The sequence below is a fragment of the Ursus americanus genome, chromosome 14, assembly GCF_024610735.1.
Source record: "Ursus americanus isolate L20-20 chromosome 14, mUrsAme1.1.p, whole genome shotgun sequence".
In the NCBI taxonomy this organism is placed as follows: Eukaryota; Metazoa; Chordata; class Mammalia; order Carnivora; family Ursidae; genus Ursus; species Ursus americanus.
In genome coordinates, this window is record NC_142140.1 from 60,964,154 (window position 1) to 60,989,831 (window position 25,678).

A 25,678-nucleotide genomic window follows, 5' to 3' on the forward strand; every position below is an offset into this window, starting at 1 on the left:
AGAAGGAGGGGACAGTGGGCAAGGCCCGCTGTGCAGGGAGGCCACGTGCTGAACGTAGTGTGATCACATGCCGGTGACAGAGTGGGACGACCCCACCCCCCCCCCCCACGGTCACCTCGGCACCAGCGTGGCCCCAGACACGCCCTGGGAAGCGTGATCCCACCCAGCCTCTCCCTTGCTCCAGCATCCCAGTCTTTCCTCCGTGTCTACGTGGGGGAGCCCCTGCCACGCGCCCAGCCACGTCTGGTCCATCCTCACGAAACCCAGCCGGCAGCACGTGTGCGAGGGCTGCAAGCACGGGCTTCCATGCTGGCGAGGGTCAGGATCGCTGCCCCGACAGTGAAATGGGGCCCAGAGGGGACCGCGAGGCTCGCGGGATGGCACATCCTGAGGCTGAGCCTACGGGAGGCTGAGGGCCCCACGGGCACCCTCTTGGTGGCCGGCTTTGTCCTTGGTGGCCTCCTTGCCGTGTCAGCTCCCCGTGATGGATTGTGTCCCTGCTCCGTGTGACGGGAGACGCACAGAACCTCCTGGTCAGAAGGAAATCCCGGAGGCGCGGCCCATGGAGCAGGGCGACCGCCGAGGACAAGCGAGGCCTTTCCGGCAGCATGGATCCCGCTGTCCCTGCCTCTGGAGGGAGGCGAGGCCTGAGGCCCCGGCGTAGGGCACTGCTATAGCCGTGTGGCCTGTGGCCCACGTGGCAGGACGCCATCTCGAGGGGGCGGTGTTTGAATGGACTCTTGGTCGTTCTGCTTCAGGCAGGAGCGCGCCTCAGACGCCCTGTGCTGACTCGGGGGCCTGTCCCAGCCGCACAAGCGGACTCACCAGTAGAGGTCTTGCTATTTTGAAGGGTCAAGACCCCTTCAAGAATCAGGTGAAAACTGTGGGCCTTTTCTCAGGAAACACCTACACACGTACAGACGTACAGACATGCACACGTGCACACGTACACATGCAAACACATGTGCAACACGCAACATGCACAGCACAGGCGCACACGCATGTACACACATGCACACAACATACACACGCACACGCATACGCACGTACATGTGTGTGCACACGGCTGCAGTTGTGGGGGCTAACAATCCCTGGACCCAGGCAGGCAGGAAGCCTGGTTAGGGAAGGCCCCTCCCCACAGCGCTCCCTGGCGCGTCCGTGCGCCTAGCAGGTCCCGCTGGACACGTGTTCTAATCTTACTCCGGTGGATGGAGGAGGGTCTGTTGCCCCCGTTCCTGCAGGGCAGGGGCGGGTCTCACAGGCGTCAGCACGCTCAGCGGCTCTGGACCCAAGGTCCCGGGTCTGGTGCAGCCTGTTTCCTCCGACTCCGCGGCCCGCGCTCCCTTTGGGTGTGTGAGAAACCTCTCAGGTCCCCCCCAGGATTTGCAGTAACTTAGGGTGGGGAGAGGAGCAGACCCGCCCCCACGCCAAGGCATCTGCATCCGAGGCCAGGGGGCTTTTGTTAAGCTCTCCTTCCTGCAGCTCGAAGCGGAGTTTGACGATCACAGGTGTTCTTATTGCCCGAGGATGAAATGTCAGAACGTGGAGACGTTAACCCGTGCCGTCAGCGGCAGCCCCACGGAGCGGCAGTGCGCGAGGACCCCCGCTGCCCCCCTGACGGTTCCTCCAGGGCGTGCATAGCACCCCATGTGCACAGGAGCACCCTGTACGGGTGACCTGCTCAGTGCCCCTGACCGCAGATGGCACACTCCCAGGAAGGCCTCAGGAGTGAGCTCAGGGGGTTGCGGGGTTCCCTGCGTCTAAGTAATGTGGGTTCACGATGCAGCCTCCCCTCAGAAGCGTGCAAAACCGCCACCGTCCTTAGAATGTAGCCGTGGTGAGGCCGCACCCGCCTCCCACTCCCACTCCCACCCTGGGGGCCAGGTGTGCCTGCATGCCCCCGTGTGGCCAGCGGCTTGAGTGAGCAATGCGGACTTGGGGGTCCTTGAGAGTCCACCCAGTGATGTAGGCGTCCGTGGTGAAGGTGGGGCCGGCGGGCAAGTCCGCTGCTGATGTTGGCCTCTGAGCTCCCTGGCTTCCTGTCTGCACCCCGGGCCCGTCTGCCCAGCCTCCTCGGGGTCTCAGACCCTGGTAAACGTGGCTTGTGCCAGAGAGCCCAAGCGTGCACCTGGCGACAGGAAGCTCCGAGTGCGCGCCGTGCTGCATCTGCGCCCGCCGTCCGTCTGTGCCACGTGCCGCGGGGCCAAGCAGACGCTCGCTGCTACTCCTGACAGCGGGGACAGGACAGCAGGACAAGGAGAGAGTAGAAGGGGCTCCTTCCCACAAGCCAGTGGTCACCCCCTCTTCGGGGTGCCAGGAGCCCCGTTTGATGCCCAGCACCCGGGGCCCCGCGTCCCCAGCTGCGCAGTGAGGTGTGGGTCTGCGGTGCGGGGGCTGGCCTGAGTGGGGGCCGGGGGTCCTTCCTCGCCCTCCCTCGCCGGCACAGAGGCTGTCGGAGTGTTCGGGGTCCCTCCTGGGACTCCTGATATGAAAACGAAGCACACTGTGTGCCCCTCCCCAGCTCCTGGCCTCCGCACCCCTCCTTCCATGAACGCTGGCGCAGTTGGTCTTTGCTTCTACCACGGACGCGGATTTACATACTAAGGGGATTGCTATTTCTAGATCTGCCTGTTCGCTCACCCGCAGTCCTTCTGGGCCAGGATGTTTCCTTGACTGACTGCGGTCCTTCAGCCGCTAATCTAATTGGCCCCTGCCGGTGCGATGTCTCCCACCGCGGCTTCCCGGGCCCGGCTCCGGAGGGATGCTCCCGTGTTCGGAGAAGGCTGCGCTGCCCGGGGTCCCTGGGGTGCCTTTGCACTCCGCCAGAAATCTAGTATATTCTTAATAAGTGGATTCAATTCACTTTCCAGCCCTTGTAAAATGCAGTCTTTTGGTCATTGGTACAGAGCCCCGCAGCACCGCCCGGAGGCCTCCCAGGCCAGGCGGGCTGTGCCCACGAGGGCAGAGTGTGGGGCCCACGCGGGTGGGGAGCCGGGCCGCGCGCGGGCAGAGCCTCCGACTCCTGGTGCCTTGCTGTCCTGCTGTCCTAAGTCGTCTTCCCTCTGAAGATAGAGGGGGTCGTGGACGGCAGACCTGGTCCACCACTTATGACCCGACGAAAGACACCTGGCTTTTAGCCTCGGTTTCCTCATCTGTAAAATGGGAGTGGTCGATGGGCTGCTCTCAGGACTAAACGTGGTAACTTGTGAAGAACACGCATGATGCCCGTGGGGCGTGGTGGCCGCTCAGAGGGCCCCTGTCACTGCTGTTCCAGGGGGAGGAAGCAGCCGGAGGAAGAGCTCCCAGCCCAGCAGAGGTCCCCAGTTCCTGGCAGAGTCCGGAGGCAGAAGGGTGGACACAATGACCCCTTGTTTGGGGTTCCATCCCCCTGGGACCCTGTCTTGGCTTATCCAGCTACGGCCTGAGCCCTGAGCAGTGGGCGCTCTCCTGGGAGCCCGCACAGCCTGCGAGCTGCATCAGCAAGTGTGGACCAGGCCTCCAGGGGGCGCCCCACTGGGCGGCCGCCCCCAGGAGCCTTCCCCGCACGCGTGGAGGGGCTGCCAAGATTCATCCCCACTGTGAAGGAAGCACTTCCCACCTGACTTCAGCGCAGACCTCCCGCCTCCGTCCCCAGCACCTCCTGGGGGGGGGGGGCATCACTGTGCTGGGAAGCGGAGGACAGACATGCAATTTGTGTCCCAGCCGAGGTGAGGCCCTGCTGGCTCCGTGGGACACGCCCGGGGCCCCGAGGGGCAGAGGAGAGTTTCAGGCGGTGGGGCCTGGGCTGGAAGTCAGGCTCTCACGCGGGGCTAGGTCTCCCCACGCGGAAGGCGTTGGCGAACCACCTCTCTGAGAGCGACTTGTGATGCAGTGTTCAGGGAGACGTTTGTGTTCCCCATGGCCCCACCATCCCGGCCGTGCTGTGCATGTGCTGGGGTCTCTCAGCCGGGACGTGCAGGGCGACGTCGGGACAGCGAGAAGCTGTCCGGCCTAGTGGCCACGGAGCTGGGTTAGAAGGACGAGCGGTGTTTGCCCTGTGAACAGCATGCAGCAGTCAGAGGAAGAGGCCAGTCTGCAAATACTGGTGTGGATACAGCTCAAACCACACGAGCGGAAGAGGGAGAAGCAGAGCGTGTTATCCGCCAGGAGCAGGGACGCGCACAGGAGGGGGAGCCTCTGCAGGAGGACGGGGCCAGGGGGGCGCACATGAGGAGGGGAGGGGAGTGGGGGGAGGAGGCGAGCAGACACATGGGGCTGTGCCCAGACGGTGGGAGACGGAGGCACCCCAATCCTGCTGCATCCGACTGTGCTCTCCGGGCCGGGTGTGGCCTCGCCGGGGCCCCCGGGAGGCCCAGGCGCATCAGGGGAGCCCGAGGCACGGCGCTCGGGAGCCGGAGCAGGTGCAGGGCAGGTACTCGGTGCTTGAAGCCACGGCCCGCGACAGCCTGTCCACACGACGGGACTGTGGCTTCCCGCCCTCGCGCGTGCGGCTGCCGCAGTGTCAGGAACCACGGCGATTCCCCGTCGCTGTGCTGGTTCTTAAGTCCTCATCGCTGACGGCCGTGTGCGCGGCTCTGCGATCCCGACTCTGGGCTGACCACGCGGCATGTGTGGGGCCGGGTGGAGGAGTGACGAGGCTGAGGCCACGACCACGGGCGCCGCCGGTGAGCACACAGGAGGGGCTGCTCTCGCCGCGAGCGGTCCGTTTCCACCCGGTTCCTGATTTGTGTTTGGTCTGAGACTAACGTGGAGACAGCTGGGCCTGCTCGGGGCCCGTCTCAGTGTCAAACACAAAGCGGCCCACTGCGAGGCCAAAGGAGGAGGTGGGCCGTGGAGGAGGGACCTACTGTGTGCCACACGGCAGGGTCTCCTCCATCCAGCTGCGCCTTCCTTGGAACACCTGCCCCGGCCCCCGCAGACTCCCACGTCCTGTGACCAGCGCCCCCTGATTGGCGCGACCAGGAAGCAGGCTGAGCAGCACCGTGACCCTTGGTGACCTTGGCACTCAGTGGGTTCTGAGAGACCTCCCCAGACGTCTTCGGGAAACACCGAGGATATGTGCATGGGATTGTCTAGATTTTTCAGCCCGCCGTGTGGGCACAGGATGGGGCTGCATTCCGTGTGACTGTGGAGCACTCGTCGTGGCCTGCCACATCGGGGCTGCCCTGGCGGGGGGTCCTTATGCACGGGGTCCAGGGCTCACCTGATCTTTGGGGATCACAAGTGAGCGCCCTGGCCACCCAGCACCTCCGTTACAGACCGTGCGGTGAGGGTGAGGCCGTGGTTGTCCACGTGCCGAGGGGTGGGACGTGGGAGCACAGGCTAGATAAGCCACAGCTACCAGCAAGGAGGGGAAGAGCTCATCATCCTCGTCCCGCGCGGCGGGCGGGACTGGGGGCCGCTCCAGAGGGGAGCATCTGTTTCCGAGGCTGCTTTTGTAAATGGAGGCGGCCCCTGCGGCAGTGGACAGCAACCCGAGACTTCACGGTGTGGGAACCAGCGAGGAGGGGCCGGGAAGGTCCGTCCAGAGGCTCAGGGGCGACCAGGAGGTGAGGCCAGCGGAGGCAGCAGGGCCCCGTCCTGCCCCAGGCCTTCTCCCAAAGTCTATCAGCAGTGGGCAGGGATGAGTCGCCTGGCCAGGCCTGAGCTGGGAGCGGCCGTGCCAGGCCCAGCAGGCACCGCAGTACCTACCCCACCAGCCAGCGTGTCCAGAAAGGAAAGGAGTGTAGCGGGGCGTGACTGCCTTTCTGTGGGGCCATATTGGCTCTGATGACGGTCACCTCCCTTTCCAAGTGCCCGGACACCAGCTGTCCGGGTCCCAGGTCCAGGCCAGCCCCGTTCCCGGCCTGCCTGGAGCTCTCCGATGAGTCCAGTCTGTGGCAGTAGTGCACGGCTGGGCCTGGGAGCCGCTGGCAGCTCTGGAGGAGGGGTCGCCTGGAACCCCGCGAGTGGGGCGCCCAGCAAGTGCCGGCTCCTGCTTCTCTCCTGCAGGCAGCCAAGGTCAGCTACTCTCAATTGCTAGTTATTCTTTCTTCAATTAAGGCTGATTCTTGTGATGCAGGAAGTTCACCCCCACCAGTTAATCTAACGGCTTCGTCCTGACGTGTTTGCTCTGCCCGGAGGCAGGGCCGGAACTTCCCTGGCAGCCGGTAACGCCAGCGCAGTCAGACGCTGCCCTGGGGGCCGGCCGCTCTCCTGGCTGGACCAGATCCAAGCTTGGGCCCAGGAGTGCCCTGTGCCTCCGGCCCACTCCCTGTCTTCCCATCTGAGGGGTGGGGCGTGGGGGGTCTGCAGCTCCTGCCAACTTGATGCCTCCCCTGGGCTGCTCCCCCACCCCTCCCAGGGGCTCGTGGTGTCCGGACAGAGTGGTGTGGAGGAGTCCCAGTGCTCACCTCACCGTGTACCTTCCCTGAGCAGTATGTGTGTGCATGCATACACATGCACACGTATACACATGCATACATGTACACACGTATACACATGTACACACATACACGCGTATACACACGCACACGTATACACATGCATACATGTACATATGTATACACATGTACACATATACACACGTATACACACGCACACGTATATACATGCATACATGCACACACGTACACACACGCACACGTGTGCACACGCATACACACGCACACGCATACACATGCATACATGTACACACGTATACACATGTACACATATGCACACGTATACACACGCACACGTATACACATGCATACACGCACACACGTACACATGCATACACACGCACACGTATACACATACATGTACACACGTATACACATGTACACACATACACATATACACACGCATACATGTACACACGTATACACACGCACACGTGTACACACGCACACATGCACACACGTATACACATGCACACGTATACACACGCACACATGCACACACGTATACACACGCACACGTATACACACACATGCATGCACACACACACGTATACACACGCACACACATATATACATACACACATCTACACACACCGACACATGCATATACACACATGCACACAGCTCCATACACATATACACATATAGATGCACATTCATACACACCTGACACACATGCATATGCATACACACGTGTACACACATACACATGCACACACATACATGCGTGCACACACGCACACACACAGAAGGCAGTGCCAGGAAGTAGCGGGGCCCCTGCTGAACTGGGGTCACTGTTGCCACCGTGAGCCAGAGGCCCCAGTTGGCTGCTCAGGTCCAGGCAGGTCTCCTCTGAGGCAGGTTTGTTGCTCCCCTGCCACCATTCACAGCCGCAGACCAGGTGCTCAGGCCTCTGACTGCCCCACCTGCTGGGGAGGGTGAGGAGTCAGGCTTGGTGGATGGAGCACAGGCCTGAAATCCAAAGCTGCATGACCCCCCCCAGCAAACCTTTCTGTGCGGACCCGGGATGGCGCAGCACACCTCCGGGGGTCCCTGCGGGTCATGTGGCATCCTGCCTGTCCAGCCAGTATGGGTCGCCATGCCCATCCCCACCGCGCCCGAGTACTGGGGAAGGGCCCCAGGAATCCATTCACCCTTCCATCTCCTGACCAGCTTCTGAAATTCTGTCTCCTGGACTCAGCACTGCGGTCTGGTTCCGGGATCAGAGCTCTCGGACTGACAGACTTTCAGTCTGGCAAACAGGACGGTTGGTCCTCCTAGGTGAAGACACTAGGGAGTTTGGACAGAGGGCCCTGGGAAGCCTTGGCTTTGTTAGGTGGGGCACCAATCAGGACCCATACGTGGGTCACACAAGATGCAGATTTCAGCTCCAATGAGGAAAAACATTCTCATGGTCAGCACCATCCAAAGATGGAAGAACTCTCGCTTGAGATACTGAGCTCCCCATCCTTGGATGTAACCAACCAGGAGGTGCAGGCCACTTTGTGAGAAGCCTACGGATGCAGTTAAGGCCCCAAAGGGTTTGCAGACTAGATGCTCACTGAGGCCCCCTGTCTCCCAGGAGTGTCTCTTCCCACAGAGGGGCTAGTGGGACATTGCCAGGAAGACTGAAGCTGGCCCAAGGGGACTTTCCTCCAGAAGGTGGGGGTGGGACAGGGTGGGTGGGGCGCAGGCTGCAGATGGTGACTGAGCTTAACCCTTGCCAATTCAGCGGAGGCAAGCAGAGGCATCTTCCCGGGGCAGGGCCTGGTGGGAGTTACCCCTCTGCAGCAGCAGGGAGCCAGGCGGCTAGCCCAGGCACCCCCGCCCGGGGAACCCTCACGTCCCCGCGGGTTGTGCTGGACTGTGGATCCCTGGCTGCGGCCAGGCGGAAGGCTCCCCCAGGCCTGCTCACCGGGAATGTTTGCAGCCAGGTTTGGGAAGAGCAGCAGCTGCTGGCCTCCCTAAACTCTGCTCCTGCCCGGGAATCCCAGGTGGGATTTGCGTGTGTCCCACACGTTCCTGCAGAGTTAAAGGTACTGAGGTCCCTTCCCGGCTGAGGCTAGGTAAGACCCCGGACATGCCCCCGGACCCTGGCGGGGGCGTTGATAGAGAACCATCCCGGGGCCACCTCACTCCCTCCTCGCCTCTGCTGCTCCATGTCTCTCCCGCGCCAGGCTCTGGGTCTCCAGTCTTCTCTGATCTCCCTCTCCCCACCTCCCCGGCTGGTATCTCGGCCCGGGGGTGCCTCCCTGGCGCTGCGCCCTCGCGTCCCCGCGCCCCTTCTCCCGGCCCGCGCACCCGCGTCCTCGCCCGCCCCGCAGGACCTCCCCGCGTCTGCGCCCCCCGCGCGCTGCGGTGGTGGCCGGAGAGCGGCGGCCGCGGCCGGGCGGGGGTGCGGGCCCGCGGGGGCGGTGTCGGGCGCCTTCCTCCGTCAGTCCCTCCCCGGCGGCGCGGGGGGCGGCGCGGCCGCCGCTCGGCGCCTTTAAGGCAGCGGGAGGGAGCGGCGAGGCGGCGGCTGCGGCGGGCGAGGCGGCGGCTGCGGCGGCCGAGGCGCGCGGGGCGGGGGCGCGGGGCGCGGCGCGCGGAGTCCGCTCGGGGCCGGAGGCGGCTCGGCGGCCGGGGCCGGGCCCGGGAGCGGCGAGGAGCGCGCGCGGCGCAGGCGGAGCCCGCCGCCCGGGACATGGCCCAGGCGGGCCGTGCAGGTGAGGGCGGGCGCCGGGAGGGCAGGGCCGGCGGCCGGGGGGAGGGACCCGCGCGGCTCGAGGAGGGGCCGCGGGCCCAGGTGAGCCCCCGCGCAGGTGGGCGGAGGTTCCGGGAGGGCTGTGCGCCCCGCGTCCTTTCCGCGCCCCTGGCACCTGGAGGGACGGCGCTGGCGCGGGGGTGGTTGTGGTGGCCGGGTTCACGGTGCCCCGGTCGGGTCAGGCCGCCCCCCCGGAGGCTTCCCCCCCACCCCCACGGGCAGCCCCGGGCGCAGGGACCTCAGGGGCTGTCCCGCGGCCGCCGCTCCATCCCACGCCCCCAGCGCCAGCCAGGACGCGCCCCCTGTCCTGCCGTCCGCTCTATCCGGGACGCGGCGATCCCCCCGCCCCCAGCTCAGTCAGGAGACCCAGATTGCTTCTTGGGAAGGAGGGGTGCTCCGCGCGCACCGCCCGGGAACCGTCCCGCCCCATCCCCCCACCGACCGGGCAGCAGAGCGTCAGGTGCGGGGGTCTGAAGGTGGGGCTTCTTCTGGGGTCCCGTGGGCTCTGCCCTCCCCCAGGCGCAGGCGGTGCGGCCCCGTGATGTGAGGGAGCGGGTGCTAGTCATTCGTTCATTCATTCCTTCGTCCAGACGTTCATTCACCAGCATCCGCTGTGTGCCGGGCCCTGAGCTGGGCGGTGTGGAGCAGGAATTCAGCACACTGTGGCCCCGGGGTGCGGAGAGCCCACTAGGCCGCCCAGTGTGGGCGAGAGCAAGCCTGGTCTCAGCAGGGCCGCCGGGGAGGCTGGCATGTGTCAATGTACTGTGAACTCACACCCAGCCTGTGACGTTCTCAGGTGCTGTGCCATCCCCTCGGGACGCGGCATTGGTCTGGCACGAACCCCACCCCTCTACCCACAAGCCATGACCGTGCCGGAATGAGTGTGAGTTCACCCGTACGCACACTCAGTGTGGGCTCTGTGCACCTCCCCTGCCACCCACGAACGCTGCCCGGGTCCTTGGGCTGGGTCGGATCCCCCCGTGCACACGCCGGCATGTGACTTAGGGCCCGCAGGAGTCCTGCAGGGGTGGGGCTGGCCGAGTGAGACACAGCAAGTGTGGAGCACAGCTAAACACCCCTTTCTCACCAAGGTGCTGTGGGAGGCACTGGGCGATGACACCAGGCAGGCTGGAAAACGCCGTCTTCCTCCCTCGTGCTGGAGCCCGGGTCCTTACCCACCCCCGCTGCTCCCAGAGGGCACATGGTAGGGCGTGTGTCCCGCCCACTGCCCCCGCTCCTTGTGTGCGTGTACGTGCACAGCCCTGCACAGACCACCTGCTGGGGCACGACCATCACAATAGCAGCCCACGGCGTGCTCGAACAGTGTCCCGGCACCGTGCACAATGATCCTGGAGGGGGAGGTGGCTCTCTCCCCCTGCTAAGGCCTTGGGAACAGATACGGAGAGAAACAGGGGGTCTGGGCAGAGCCTGGGCGCAGGGCCGGGGCTGCCAGACCCTGAGGGTGGTAAGCGATGGACTGTGTCCATCACGGCCGTCAGGCCGCCCCCACGGCCTGGGGGTGCAGTCCAGCCCCTGTGTGGTGGCCCGTGGGTCGTTCGGTTCCCAGGCTGACGGTGGCGGGTGAAGAATTGTGCGGCCGTGAGCAGCTCTGCCTAACCTCTTGTCTCTTCGGCGTCAGTCTCCTGCTTGGTCCCAGAGCAGGGACCCCCTCCTCTGAGGATCCAAACGCCGGGGCCCCTTGCTCCCATACTCAGCTGCCCCTCCGAGGAGCCATTTGGGGTTGACCCAGCACGACCGGACGACGCCTCGTCTCTCAGTCCTTCTGGGCTGCTTTGCATTTTGTGAATGTCTCTCCTGCTCTTTAGGCTCTAAGCCCGCTGACCTGGAAACGGCTCTCGGTGATGCGTGTGTGAGAGCCATGCTGGCAGAGCCGGTGCAGTATAGATCCGTGAGCTCTACAGCAGAGGCGGCCTCAGACGGAGGCCCACACCCCTCTCTCCGCGGCTAGAGAAACTGGGGCGCAAGGAGGGGTCGTGACACAGAGAGGGGTGGTTGCTCAGGCCGTCTACCGGGGAGGGGCAGACCGATGGTCAGGAACAACCTGGCCGCTCTGGGAGTGACATTGGCACCAAGGGAGGCTTGGAGGTGGAGGCTGTGGGAGGCTGGCCTGTGACTGAGGGCTCTGCTCTGCAACCTGGGAAGTATTCCCTCTGAAAACCGACCAAGGGACCACTTAGTGAGGGAAGACGCAGGGGTTTGGGCCCCAGAGTCACCATAGTGCGTGACTCCAGGATTATCAGACTGTGGTCTAGCGAGTGGTGTTCCTGGACTCGTGCAGTGTCCAGCCTGAGCAGCCAGCCATGGCTGTGTCGACTATGGGAAGCAGTAAAAGGACTTTCACTTTGCCAGGAGATCCCAGGTGCAGAAAAACACGTTGGGAGTTTCCAGAAAGGATTGGATAAATTACAGAGTGCGGATCCCAGACGGGTTACTACCAGTTCCCAGTCTCTGGGGAGACTTCAGCCACCCAGGCCAGAGCTGTTGTGGTGGCCTGCATCCCGTCTTGAGAAGACAGGGGAGGGCCCCAGGGAGCTCTAGGTCTGGTGGACGAGGAGGGGCGAGGCCTCCCGGGGGGACAGTCCTTTGCACCCCAGGGCTACCTGTGGGCAGCGCGTTAAAACAGAAGAAGACTTTCCTGTAACTGTAGGAGTTTCGCCTTGGAGGCTGGTGAATTTGGACTGGAAGATGGCCAGGGGCAGGCCTGGGGTCAGGTAGGGGCTTGAGCAGAGGCTAGGGGCTGGACAGAGGAAGGGGTGAGTGTAGAGGAGCAGTGTAGGGTGGAGTCGGGGAGAGTGGCCGGAGGTGCCCAAGGGCAGAGGGCCTGGAAGCGTGTTGGGGGGACTGGAAAGAACTCAGAGGGAGAGCAGCATGGAGGATGGAGGAGGGTGGCAGGTTTGGGTTGGCAGCCCCTCTGCCCCAGGTGCTGGCCCAGCTCCGAGGGGAGGAGCCTGCTGGCCAGGGGTAGGGGACATCTTCCAGAGGAGGGAAGGGACTCTCAGCACTTTGGGGAGGGGCCGGGGGATGGGAGGTGCGATGGCACCCATGTCCCAGGCCTGGGGTGCCAGCATGGCTTTGCCGCGTAGGTATCTTGGGAAGGGCTCCCCGCGTGGATTGCAGATTCCCCCTCCCGGCTGCCTGTGACCCGACTCTGGGGTTTTACCTCCAGAAAGCCTGGGTGGACTTCCTTCAGTCTTGGAGGTGCTGGGGCACGGGTGGGTCTCCTGCTCCCCTGCTCAGCCGCCCGTCACAGCAGAGAGCTGGCAGCCGGCAGCCCCCCCGCCGGAGACCTTTTGCCGCCTCTCAGCCCGGGCAGTGCGGGTGGCTGGGTCCCTGGGCCCGGGAGCCCCTGTCCCAGCAGGAGGCCCCGTCTACCTGGCCGGTGTTTGGGAGTGTTGGGTGGGACATGGGGTGTGAACACATGGCTAGACCCCCCTTGGTGGGGCGGAGTCTGCGTCCGACTGGGCAGAGGCCATGACATTTGCCTGTAGATGCATTGGTATGCCGTGAGGGTTCCGGTCCCACCCGGCGGGAGACCGAGGCCAGGAGGGCACGGGGTCCTCTCCTGAGCTCTGTGTCTTCAAGGACAGGGGGTGTAAATGCTCTGTGGGGAGTGGGTGTTCCGGTGGGTTCCGGGTGTGGGGGCAGAAGGCTCGTGATCACCTGCTTCCTACCTCCTGGCTCCACAGCGTGTCTCCGGTGAGGCTTGGTGTCGCTCCCATTTTGCAGATGAGGAAACCGAGCCCCAGGAAGATGAGGTGTCTCGTTCTAGAATGCCATGGAGTCAGAGGCTGGGCTTGGACTTAGCATTCTTAGCGGTTGGCCTGGGTCATGGAGAAGACTCTGGCTGTCACTGGTTGACCTTGACCTGCGCCTCTGCTCCTCAGTTTCCTCAAGGGTGGGGGGTCGGGGAAGGGGAAGAGCCTGGGGGCCAGACTGGCTTTAAAATTGCTCTCTCGCTCTAACGCCGGTTTTCTTCTCTCTCAGCCCCCCTCTCTGCTGGCTTGTGCCTTGGGGGGCGTCTCCTCCCCGCTCTCCGGCCCCCGGGGACCCTGAGGGGTGGTGGGGGTGGGGTCTGGCACAGAGAGCACGCGTGCCTCTGGGGGTTCTGGGGGTCCTGGCCCGCCCATCACCAGATTTGCAGCCAGGCCGGGGAGGGGGTGGCCGGTCCCCCCAAGGCCTGGGGCGGGAGGGGGCTGTGAGCGCATAACAAGTGAGCTTGGAAATCGCATGAGCTCCCAGCCCCCCACACACGCCCTCAAATTCTCTCTACTCCCGGCTTTAAAATACTTGTTTTCTAAAGAGAAAGAAAATGCTAAATTGCACCCCCTTTTGCAAAGGATTGGAGCCTTAGTGAGTCACTCCGGAGGTAAACGCCGCCTCCAGGGCCCCACGCCCGCCCGCCCGCCCGCACAGCTGTGTGTCCAGGGTTCTCACGGTGGGGGACGCGTGTGGGTGGGGGGAGCCTCCTGCCCGTCAGCGGCTCTGGGGCAGGAGCTGGGTCCCTGCCGCGGCCCCCGCCCACGGCTTCCAGGCTGTCCCAGGGCCGTGTTGACGAGGTTCACTCTGAGATGTGGCTCGGCTCAGGGCTCAGTCTGAGGCTGGGGTGGCCTGTCCGTGGGGCGAGTTCGGGCCCCAGGGGGAAGGCTCTGTGGCTGTGGGGAGAGGGGCCAGTGGCTGGGGCCGGCGGGGCACAGGTGCTGCTGCGTCGGACCCCGGGAACCGGGTTCCTGGCCCTCAGCCTGCTTCTTGGTGAGCAGCAGAGCGAGGGCCTGACCCTGGGGGGGGGGGGTGCCCGGGGGAGTCGGGAGCTTGTGTTCCTTGGAGAGGGTCACCCTGCTTGTTTGCAGGCCTGCGTGGGGGAGGCCAGTGAGGAGGGGTTCCCCTTCCCCGATGACCCGTTATTCCGGAGGGGAGGGAAGGAGCCATCCCTTAGCCGGGGTGCCAGACAAGGGCTGGAAGCAAAAATGGAGACCTGCTGGGCTCTGTCTGGGAGGGGCGCTGAGTGCTGGCGGATCCCAGAGGCCTCTTCTGAGCCGTCTGCTGCGAGGCCCGTCACCTCGTGGGCTTACCCGCTCAGGGACAGCCCGAGGGGTGCAGGACGCGGGGTGCGGAGCGCCCGCGGCCACCGTCACCACTCATACACCTCTGAGCGCGTTTGGACTGCTCCGGGGTGTGCGGGTCAGCGTCCTCTCATCAGACGCCTCTGCCCGGCCGTGGCCTGAGGCTTCCTTCTCCTGTCCCCACCCACGTCCCTCCCCTGGGCGGCTGGTCCCGGCTGACCAACTCTGGAGTCATCCCTGGTGTAAAAGGAGCTATTTTCAGTCTTCCCATTACTGCCCAGTCTGTGCGTATGGGGTGTTCATCCCTTGCTGTCTTTGTGTTCCCTCCTTGGGCCGTGTAATCTGGAGCAGTGGTGAGAGCATCGTGCAGCCCCGCCTCCAGGGTCCTGGCCGTGGGGGACTGGGGGACGGGGAGCCTGTGGGCCCGAGCCGACCCGGGGCCCCACCCTTGCTGGGGAGCAGCCCCAGAGCGGCAGGTGGTAGAATGGCCCACGTAGGGCCACCTTGGCCTCGCTGCTCCCCCACTGCGTGCGGCAGGCCGATGGGAGCCTTTGGTGCTCTTGCCAATACGCGGGCCGGCTCCCGGAGGTGGGGGTCTCTGTAGCACCGTCCGTGGCCCCAGGTGGGCGCCCATTCCCCACTCCTCACAGGGCTCCTGGGGTGACTGGTGGGGGGGCTGTCCCATCTTGTGCCCCCCGTCCCCACCGCCCTCCTGAGAAGCCTGCAGACAGCAGAGCCGTCGTGGCACAGGGGACTCTGGGAGCTCCCTTTCCTTGTGGAGCAGGAGTCTGGCCGGACGGAGGGGCGCGTCTGGGGAGTTGGCTTCCAACCGCTCAGAACCGTCGGGAGCCAGACGGGCAGAGCTGGTGAAAGTACCGCAGGTAGCCAAAGCGATTAATCACTAATTATCTCCCAAATAAGGTGATGAATGGGCATTTCCGGGTATATTCACGAGCTACCAGAAAGTCTTCAAAAAGCATATTTTTTCAAAATAACTAGTTGCACCAAATGTGTCCTGTGGGGACCCTGGGGTCCTGATCCACCTCCAGCCTGTGCTTGGGGACTGGGGTAAGGCAGCAGGCAGGCTGGCTTCCTCCGCGGGGTCTCTCCGTCCTCCACTGGAGGCGGGGGCCACAGCCCTTCCTCGCTGGCCTCTCGGGCCATGCAGGCCCCCGTCAGTCGTGTGATGTGCTGTGCAGAAGTCCGTGGTGGCAGAGGACATGCCCCTCAGTCGTGCCCGGGGCCAGTACGGCCTGGGTCAGGCGGAAGGTGGCGGCTGGCGCTGCTGTCAGATTTGCAGCTGGGTCTGCCCCTGGGCTGTGGCCGCGTTTGCCGTGTGGTTGGAGATGAGGGCCGTGGCCTGCTGTGTGCCAGGGGCCGTGACTCCGTCTGGGGCCCGCTGCTCCAGGTGCAGGCTCGGGCTGGGGTTGGGCTGCGGCTGGTCTCAGGGTCATTCTGCGGCCTGGAGTTCACGCTTGGACTCGTGGAGCCGCCTGGCCGCCCAGAAGCTGGATTCCTTCCGGGTCCTCCAGCATCTGGGGTGCAGGCGCTGGGAGCCCCAGCAGACAGGCCCTCCCAGGGCTCCCTGCGAGTCCCTGAGACAGCCCAGCCCATAAGCTCATCAGTGGCGCATACAGCAGTTTGGGAAGTAGTTAGGACATGTTGCCATAGCAACCAACCCCCAACCTGCATTGGTTTCCTTCAATGGCTTCTCCTGGTCTTTCGTCCCTCCCTGGTGGCCGCACACCCTGTGAGGGCTGAGCATGGGCGGGTTGGCCCTGGACTGGTCTGGTTCCCGGACTCATCCTGACGCAGGTGGGGTGTGAGGACAGCTGCGGCGGGATGCTCCCCCGAGAGGGCCTCTCCCGAGGTCTCCCCTGCAGTGGGTCTTGCCGAGCAGAATGAGAGCTTTCTCTGTGCCCAGCCCTGGGCTGGGAGGGGCTGTGGGCCTGCGGGGTTCCCAGCAGGCGTGTGCCCCAGGAAACCCACTGCCCAGTGGGGCAGGCAGGCCTGGACCCAGGCTGCAGAAAGGTGCTCCGCTGGGCCCAGGAGAAGACGTCAGGGGAGCACAGAGGAGGCAGGCTCCAGACCAGTCTCGGGCCAGGAAGGCTCTGATCTGATCCTCAATCACGGATGGGAATCAGGGTCGGGTGGGGATGCAGAACACTGTGAGTTGGGGACAGGCAGGAGCGTGGTCCGGGGGCCTCCCAGAGGCCAGGTGCTGCCGGAGCCCAGGCTGGCAGGTGGAGAGAGAGCACGGGTCCTGGCCTTGGTCATCTCAGAGTCTGGGGGACAGGGAGCTGCACCAAGAGGGGGGGAGGGGGTTGGGGGCTGCCTGCTCTGAGCAGTTGCTGCTGTGCCCTGGGCCTTCTGGAGGCCTGAGGAGAAGGGGAGGGCCCGCCTGCGGGAGAGTCTTGTGTGCAAATGCCAGCGGAGTGCGAGCCGTGTGCGAAGCCTCTTCCTGATTTCACTCATGCGGTTGTCGCAGTCACCCTCCGTGAGTGCTGTGATCACCCCCGTGGCACAGAGCAGGAAACTGAGGCACAGTGTGGTGCCCGGCACACGGATGACGGGCAGGCCGGGGACTTGAACCAGCCTCCAGTGGGAGGGTGAGTGGGACGGGGGTTCACGTCGCGCTCGAGGTGGAAGGCCCATCTCTGGGGCGGGGGCGGGAGGAGGGGCGTCTCGCTCCGTGTCCTGTTCGTGGCCTCCTGGGAGCCCAGGCCAGAGCAGAGCAGCAGTGAGGTGGGATTCTAACTGTCGTAAGACGAGATGTGAAGCTGTGTGTGTGTGGGAGGGTGGCTGTGTGAGCCACGTGTAGGCTGCGGGCTGTGTCCACACGGCCCCCACTGCCCACGGGAAGTCCGGTGGACTGATCCTTTCAGCAGCGTTGACTGCTGGCAGTTACACTGAGATGTGCGAGCTCGCAAAATCTGCCGTCTCTTACCTGTGTGCATGTGTGTGTGTGTGCGTGCATGTCGGTGTGCATGCGTGTGCACGTGTGTGCGTGTATTTATGTGTTCAGGTGTCTGCAGGTCTGTGCACGTGCGTGTATTTGTGTGTTCATGTGTGTATGCAGGTCTGTGCACGTGTGTGCATGTGTGTGCGTGCATGTGTATTTATGCATGTGTCGGTGTGCGTGTGTACGCACACGTGTGCACGTGTGTGCATGTGTTTACGTGTTTGTGTGTGCATGTCTGTGCACGTGTGTGTCTGTGTGTCTGTGTGCGTGACAGACGTGGACAGAATGGGGATGGGGGCCCACGTGAGCCACGGCAGAGCACTTCTGCCCCGAGGCACGCTGTTTGGGTGCAGCACACCAGCCGCAACTTCAGGTACTGCCTCAGGCAGGGCTGGGCAGCAGGCCCAGTGCCGGACACCCCTCGCTGGCCACTCAGAGGCGTTTGAGGCTCCCTGGAGGTGTGGGAGTTGGCAGGTGTTACTCGAACACCTGCAGAGTGTGGCTGTCACAGCAGACACCCCGGTCCCCTCCTTGCTCCGATGAGCCAGACTTCCCGTGCTGGGGGAGAAGGTTTTCCATCCAGCTCCTCGTTGACATGGCCCCATTGCTCTGACCTGTGTCTTTCCTTCCTCCCACCTTGCCCACCCTTCCCTTAAGGCTCAGCTGGGCCCCCTCCCCAGGAAGGCCTCCGGGCCCTCCAGCCTGCAGGGCCTCTGCCCCGGGACACGCTGTCTACACCTGTGGGGTGAGGATTGGCATTCAGCCCAGTGGCCGGGCTGCCCCTCGTCTGTCCTGAGCCCTTACGAGGCTGGGCCCTGAGGCTGCATCCCAGGGGCAGGGGCCAATCCAGGCTAGCTCTTTCCCTGACTCCTTCTCCCAGGGTGCCATCTGGCCCAGGGTCTGGCCCCAGAAGAGTCAGCCAATGCCTTTCCCCTTAGGCTGGGCTCCTGAGCTCAGCATGGTATCTCCCTTCTGGTGGGCTCCTGCCCTCAGGTTGGGGCCATGTTGGGGGGGGGTCCCTGGCATAGGCCAGAGCATCCACAGGGGGCTTCTGTCCATCTGTCCCTCTGTGACTGTGTCCCTGGGAGCCAGTCCAGGTGGGGAAGGGGAACAGGTGCGACAGGTGATCTGAGCCAGGTCCCCCAGCTGCATCCGTGCTGGGGAGGTTGGGCCTGTGACAAGGTCACAAGGCTATGCTGGACCTGAGGCAGTGGGTAGGCGGGCAGGGAGAGTTAGGATGGCCCCCTGGCTCGGAGCTCTGCTGGGGGCCAGGGCATCACGGGCGCAAAGCATGCTCTGCTTCTGTCTGGATTGCAGGGATGGGTTTCCCTTTTCTCTTTTGTCCTGATTTAAAGCTTCAAGTAGGGGTGGTGGAGGAGAAGGGACAGAAGGACAGTCTGCTGGAGGGTGTCACGTGGGCCTTGGAGGATGCAGATGGGTCTGTGGCCTTGGGGGGCTGCTTGGAAGTCCCCGTGGGCCCTGTCTACACCTCAGTCCCGTGGCTGTTGGGTGCCAGGGTGCTGGACGCTGCAGTGGGTGGTCTGTGCTGAATTCCTAACAGTGAGGTTGCATCTTACAGATGACAGAAGTGAGGCCCCACGAGATCAATGTGCTTCCGTCATGGGCCCATACGTGGTAGTGGGAGCCCAGGCTGGTGTCGCTCCACGATCCACAGGCTGACGTTTCTGCTAAGTTTCCAGCCATGCCTGCAAGCTGGTGTGTGTGTGAGACACGGAGATGGGGAGGGAGTTACATGGGAGCATGTGTGCTGGGATGTGTCTTCAGGACAGGCTCGAGAAGGGAGAGGGGCTTTGGGAGGATGGCGCTCTCCAAGGAACATAGGTGCACGTTCAGATGTCTACACAGACACGAGGATACCCGGACACTGACTTGCGGACCCCGTGGGTAAATTGGATGGTCTGGCTTCCAGTTCTGCCTCCGTGACTTACAGGCTTTGTGACCTCGAGCAGACAGCTGCACGTGTCCTCAGCTGCCGGATGGGCCACAGCACACACGCTCGGTGTTTCCGCCTCCTTCTCAGCGACCGACACCTTTCCAGGAAGGCCTCTCACCCTCCCAAGTCATCCCGCCACTGTGTCCCTTTGTTAAATGTGACCCGTTAAAACGTCTGCGGGAGGAAGAGAGGAAGGGCGCACCCCACCCCACTCAGCCGTATGGTGGCTGCTGGTCTGTGTTACCCACTTTCATAGATCCTCGTTTCTAGACGTGTGGACAGCTGAGACCCCGTGCACCCCCTTTCAGAGGTTGTTTGGGGCAGCCCTGCCTGAGAGGAGGGCGGGATTTGTATCGCATCTGAACAAACTTCTAGCGTCTCTTTATAAACCAACACAGGAACGCATTTTGAAAGCGAGGAGGGTAACAGTACACACGAACTATGCCTTTGAAAAGAAATTCAAGTATAGAGCTTGTGCACAGAGGAGGGTCTGTTCTGAAGGGGAGGCCCAGCGTTAGTTCAGTGACCGTAGCCCGCATCCGTGTCAGTCTGTTCTTCGGGCTGACCCCACTGTCAGACGCGTGGGGAAGGGGCACCGCAGAGATGGGGGAGAAATCCCATTGTCTCCGTGTCAGTTTCTGCTGCTGAAATTATCTTCATCCGTTACTTGACCCATATCGGCACCCCGTCCTCCTGCAGAATGTAGGCTTTGCGAGGTCCCCACCCCCCTGCTTCTTTGCCACGGCGTCCCCAGCACCTGGCACGGCCCCTGGGGTGGACAGCCCTCTTTGACACCCGGCTCCCCTTCCCTCTCTGCCCACATCTAGCGGGGCGAACGGCTCCCCCGGGTGGAGCCAGGCCATCACATGTGTCCTCAGCGTGGCAGTGACCTAGGGTGACGGTGGCCGGAAGGGAAGCGAGTGGTGAGAGTGCTGCAGGAGCCAAATTCTGGAGCCTTGGCTCTTCAAGCTCAAGGACCACATAGACGCGGGTGAAGCTTCCGGTGGGCCCGCTGCCCCCACCCAACACTCGGGGATCAAACAGGGACAGCAGGGCTGTCCTGACCGTCCGGGATCCTGCTTCTGGGGAACAGAGTGGACGTGCGCAGCGAGGGATATTTGCATAGTAATATCGTGTGTACGGAAGTTTCTGTACCTTTAGTACCCTGCTGACCAGGAACACACATAAAACGAACATAAATTCAGCGAGAATTTTAGATGACTGTACTTTCAGAATCACAGAAATCTCTATATACATTTGGTTTATACTTAAGCACTTCTTTTTGGGGGTTTTTGTGTGTCTGTGTTTGATGATATTGATAAATGGGATTGTTTCTTAAATTTCAAATTCTGGTTCTTTGTCGACCCCATCTAGGAGTGCAGTTGACTTTTGCGTATCGGTCCTGTGTCCGGCGATCTTGCTGTTCGCAATTATTTGTCCCAGAAGCGTTTGTGGCGTCCCCACCGCTGCAGCCCTTGCAGTAAATCCAGGGCCTGTGAGCAGGAAACCGCTGTCCAGCCTGCCACGCTGCCCGCTGTGGGGGGCAAGAATCGAGAGCTTAAGGGTCCCCACGGGGAATGTGTGCCAGACCTAGCTTTGCCCCTCGGGGTGACTTCCGGGCTCAGAGCAGGCCGCAGAACGTGCTTCTTGCCTGGCTCCAAGCCATGGTGCCCAGGCTGGGTGTGTGTTTGGGACTTTGTGGTGGGTGGGGCAGGAGGGACGGGCAGGAGGCGGTGTCCCTGGGCCGGCAGGGCTGGCCTCACCCTTCAGGAACAGTTCATGCTCTGGGATCTGGGCTCAGGGCAGGGCACGGTGCCAGCATCCTGCAGGGGTGCGGGGCGTGGTGGGGGCGGGGCTGCCGCGGGCTCCCTGGGGCTGACGCAGTGCGTCCCCCGCTCCCCCGGACCCGTGGCTGTGGGGAGCGCCCACCTCTCCCTTGCTCACTGGCGTCTGCTCTCTGTGCCGGATGGGCTCCTCCAGCATCGCCCCGAACTGAAAAGGGACAGGGTCTCCGTCAGGTTTCTCATTGTGCAGATGGGGAAACTGAGGCAGGGGCATTGCTTCTCCAGGAATGCCGGTCTCTCCGCACACAGGACACAAGTCATGTGACCTGCTGGCCAGGGCTGATGCCCCCGGGACAACGAGCCCTGTGTGCAGGGTGGTTTTACTGTTTCCCATAGAGTCGAAGCTGGAGTAACGCCTGCCGTCGACCAGAGCCTCCCCAGTAACAGCCCGTGGGTGTGATTTTGTGTGTTTGTCGTATTTTTTTGTGTGTGTGCACGCCGTATAATTACAGTAGCTTCAGCTGGAGGAGAGGAAATGTTATCCAGACACTTGTAAGGAAGTTTATTGAAAGAAAAGCCCCGCGTGTTGGTTGAAAGGCCGTGTGTAGGCGGACCCATGCGCTTCAAGCCCGTGTGGCTCAAGGATCCGCGTGAGCGACGACGTGCCACGAGGGGAGACGTGCTCTGGTTTTAAAGATGTGAATGTGTGAAAAAATGCGCATCCTTGAACTGATAAAATGGGATGATTTACGAAGTTAGGAAGTCATAAAATCACGTGAGCTGTGTAAAAACTGCGTTTTCCCTGCCTCCTCCCGTCAGATCCCCCCTGTGGGAATCATGTCTGCTGGCGTCTTGGTTCGTGTCCTTCCGGATATGGCGATGCCACCGTACGTAGATTTATACCATAACCGCTGTTGTGGCCGCTCGCCGTGTGCTCATGAGCGCTGTGGTGCCGTGGTTTGAGTGTCACACGCTTCCGAGGCAGGTGTGAGCCATCGTCACCTTACAGCTGGGGAAACTGAGGCACGGGGGCTCCCCCTGCCCTTCCACGGCTTCTCGGGGGCTCGGCCTGAGCTTGAATCCAGGCCTGCCCCTCCTCGGATCTGAGTGCTTAACCAACACGCCGCGCGAATCCTCCATGGGCAGTTACAAGCGTGTTTCCCAAACACGGTCAAAAGGAACGTACTGTTCTGGGACCTAAGTGCCTTCTTCCCTCCCCGCCACACCCAGTGGGCGTCCCTCTGCGGCCACACACGGGAGCCGCTGCACCATCCCGCCCCGTCCCCGGGCACGGGCGCTGGGATAGCTTCCAGGCTCTGGTGTTGCCAGAACACGATGGTTCACCGTGCTCGGATGACTTCCGCAGGAAAATTACCAGGTCGACTTTCGCCTAACACTTTGGTGGTTTCAGTTTTGACGGAGTTTAATCCACCTGCGGTCCCCGGTCTTCCTGTCTGGGGGGCACGTGGGAGGCATGCTGGGCCGGCTCCATGTGGATCCCCAGGTGCCTGTGGACGGAGCCTGGCCTGGTGCGGGGCGCAAGGAGAGCGGAGGAGCCCGCGTTCTGTGCGCGCCCCTGCTCCCGCCCGCCCCCGAGAGCCATCAGCGCCCGCCCTGCCTTCTGTGGGTTAGTCATTATCCCGCAGCCGCGGGTCTGGGCCTTCGGAGAGGCCGACAGCGAGCACGCGTTCCTTCCGATCCTTTGAGCTGGGGACTGATGGTCGTCGGTACTTTACTGGGGAGACCCAAGGCTGGGGCGTGGGAGCAGGACAGCCCCGCGGCTGCTGAGGTGGAGCTCAGGCCCCCTCCCGCGCTGGGGCTTGTGTGTGTCTGCTGGAGGCCGCGGTCCAGGCCCGCACACGCCCTGTGGGTGTCAGCCTCCCCGCCCCTTCACCCGCCTGCCGTTGGGGCTGTGCAGAAGCGTGTGGCCTGTGGGAAGACGCGTTTCCGGGCATGACTTTCTGGGCCTTTGTCCCCGGCTCCGCTGACCTTGAGGTGTCATTTCGAGCAGATGGCGTCATAGGTGGTGGTGCCTTTGAGGGACCCCCTTGAACAGAGCCCCCTTTCCACTGGTTGAGACCCTGCACCCACGCAGCACGGCCCCCCGCGTGTGCTGGTGTGCGGGCCACCTCGGCAGCGTGCCTTGACCGCCTCCAGTCTGGATTGCAGGGCTTCTGCCCCACGCAGCGTGTCGGAGAGAGACTGGGGGTCCAAATGCCAGCACAGGGTCCGGCCAGCTCGGTGAGGCGCTGGGCACCGACCGGGGGGCGGGGAACACTGGCCGGCCCTTGGTCTGGGGGTGCGTGGGCTTAGCTGCCTCACGCCGGATGTGGCTCAGGCCAGGCTAACGGCTGTGTTCCCTCTGCCAGGTGGCCCTCCCCCGGGCGGCGGTGCCCCCTGGCACCTTCGAAACGTCCTCAGCGACTCGGTGGAGAGCTCAGACGATGAATTCTTTGATGCCAGAGGTGAGTGAACCCATCGTTCCAACATTGGCTGGATGACCTTTGCAGAAGCCCCAGGAAGGGGATCCCTGCAGGGGGTTAGTGTCTCTCCCTCCTCGGACATGGCGTCCCATGCTGCACACGTACCCGACCGTGAGTCCCGGGCAGGGGCTCTGCCCCTCTCCGAGTCTAGCTCGGGGGCTGTGTGAGGCGCTCACCATACCGCAGAGGCCGCGGGGCGCGGGCACTGCCCTCCTTGGGCTTGTGGGCTGGTGGGAGAGAGAATCCGACAGTGGCACGAGGAAGACTCCCTCCCGAGGGGGACAGAAGCCGCTGAGTAAAAAGCACAGGTGTTAACAGATACAGTGATGGCCGGTCCCTCGTGGACTTGGGGTGGGGAGGTCCGCGGCATCCTGTCCTCAGTGATGAGGGACGAGGGGAAGGAGCCTTCCAGACAGGACGTGGCAGGCACTGGTGGGCAGCGGAGTCCATCCAGAGTTCCCGAGAGAGGGTCCCCACGGCCACGCGCGCCTGGCTGGTGTGGGCGTGGATAAGAAGCACAGAGGCCTCTCCCTACCCAGGGGCCCCGGTCCTCACTGGCCAGCTTGGCCCCACCCGGGAGGTCACCTTATCTGGGGGGTCAGCTCGCTCCCGGGATGTGCTTTGAAATGCTTGGCAAAACGGGGTCTTGAAAGATAGACCGTGTGCTAGGAAGACATCTGGACCCGAGCAGGACACTTGGGACATGGTCTCAGCCGTGCCATTGATCTTCTCCAGGCCTCAGTTTCCCTGTGAGCTCCGCACCTCCAGAATCGGGGAATGCCCAGTTCAGGTGCCTTCCGGGAAGCCCAGTTGGGGCAGGGGGAGCCTTGGGCCCAAGGCCAGCCTGTCCCAGCTCAGGTGGGACGTGTTTGCCGTCCCCGTTGGTGTCTGACTGGAGTGGCTGGTGGGGCTGCTTCACCGTAGCAAGGAGCCTACAGTGTGACAACAACGGCCTCAATATTTTGATGCTTAGAACACATTTATTTCAAATACTTTGCAGTTCATCAGGGCTGGGGTTCCCAGATGATGGGGATGGCTTACGGCGGGAGGCTCTGTGGGTGGGCGGGTCAGGCCTGTTCCCCTGCTTCCCTCTGAGGGTCCCGCCGTGCCTGTTCCCACCGTGGCTTCCCCCCCCGCCCCCCCTCCCGGCTTTGGGTCCCACCTCTCCCCTCTCCCTCGGTTCCAGGCCCCCGGGAGCCCTGTCATCTGCTCCTCCCAGCCTAGCACCCCAGCCCTCAGCCAGGGGCCGCCCCATGGGCTGCTGAGGCCCCCTTACTTCGGAGCTGCCCCCTCCCCACCTCCTGCATGGTCTGTGCGGTCCCCTGGTCAAGGCTGTTGGAGTTTCCTTAGCTGAAGCAAGGCAGTACGAGGTGAAGCCGTCCTTCTCTGCTGCCCGGAGCTGGGGTTAGGCCCCGCCAGCAGCTCTCAGCCTCGGGGCCAGGCCCTGGGTGTCCAGGATTCGAGGGGCCCCTCCCCAGCCCTGTTCTCCCGCCGGGCTGAATCCTGTGTTGTGGTGAGGTCTCCGTCTATACCCAGCAGGGTCCTACATCCTCCAGCTACGGGGGCCACGTGGCTGCGTGTTAGTGCTAAGCAGGCCCTGGAATGTTATGTCCTCCTCCTCAGTGTTCTGATGGGGAAACTGAGGCCGCACCAAAGTGGGGTGGAGGGGCTGGAACCCAGGAGCTCAGTGTGGGGGGTCAGGTCCCTTTCTCTGACTTGTTACTGAAATTGGGCCTTCCTTCCTCCTCCTTCTTTAAGCACCAGGCTGTGGACCCTGCTCGAGGGATGCCCCGGTGGGGCGAGAGCCCCTCACTCTGGTAGCACAGGGGAGACGGTTAGGCTCTGGGTGGGGGGCTCCGGCTGTGTCTGTAAGGCGTGGGAGGGGCTGGGGGCAGGAGTATGGAGCAGTCCGAGCACCCAGCACCCTCTGGGCAAGGTGCCAGCTCCATGGGCCATGGCGGCAGGATGGACGCTGCGGGGTGGGTGATGGGGTCCAGATTCCCAGACCCAGAAGAGGTGCCTCCCTCCTGTCAGTCAAAGGGTACCTGGGGGCCACAGTCCAGACTAGCGGGTTGGGGTGCAGAGTGAGGGCAAACCCAGGGGGCTGGGGGGCCGTGGCTCAGGACCGTGTCAGAGCCAGGTGCCTGCTAGGTCTTTGAGTTCAACACTGCTATCCCAGTTTCCAGGCTGGGAAACTGAGGCCAGAGGATTGGGAAGCTTGCTCAGGGTCACTCAAGGTCATCAAGGAG

At 63.3% G+C, this 25,678-nt stretch overlaps 1 protein-coding gene across 1 annotated transcript in view; it reads left to right on the forward strand.

The window, feature by feature from the left end:
- KIAA0753 (KIAA0753 ortholog) overlaps positions 1-25,678 on the forward strand; it is a 78,631-nt gene that overhangs the window by 47,302 nt on the left and 5,651 nt on the right. Inside the window, exon 17 of the mRNA XM_087867488.1 lies at positions 23,316-23,411. Within this exon, the coding sequence (XP_087723614.1) occupies positions 23,316-23,394 (79 nt within the window). The 3' untranslated portion in view covers positions 23,395-23,411. The remainder of the gene's footprint in view (positions 1-23,315; positions 23,412-25,678) is intronic.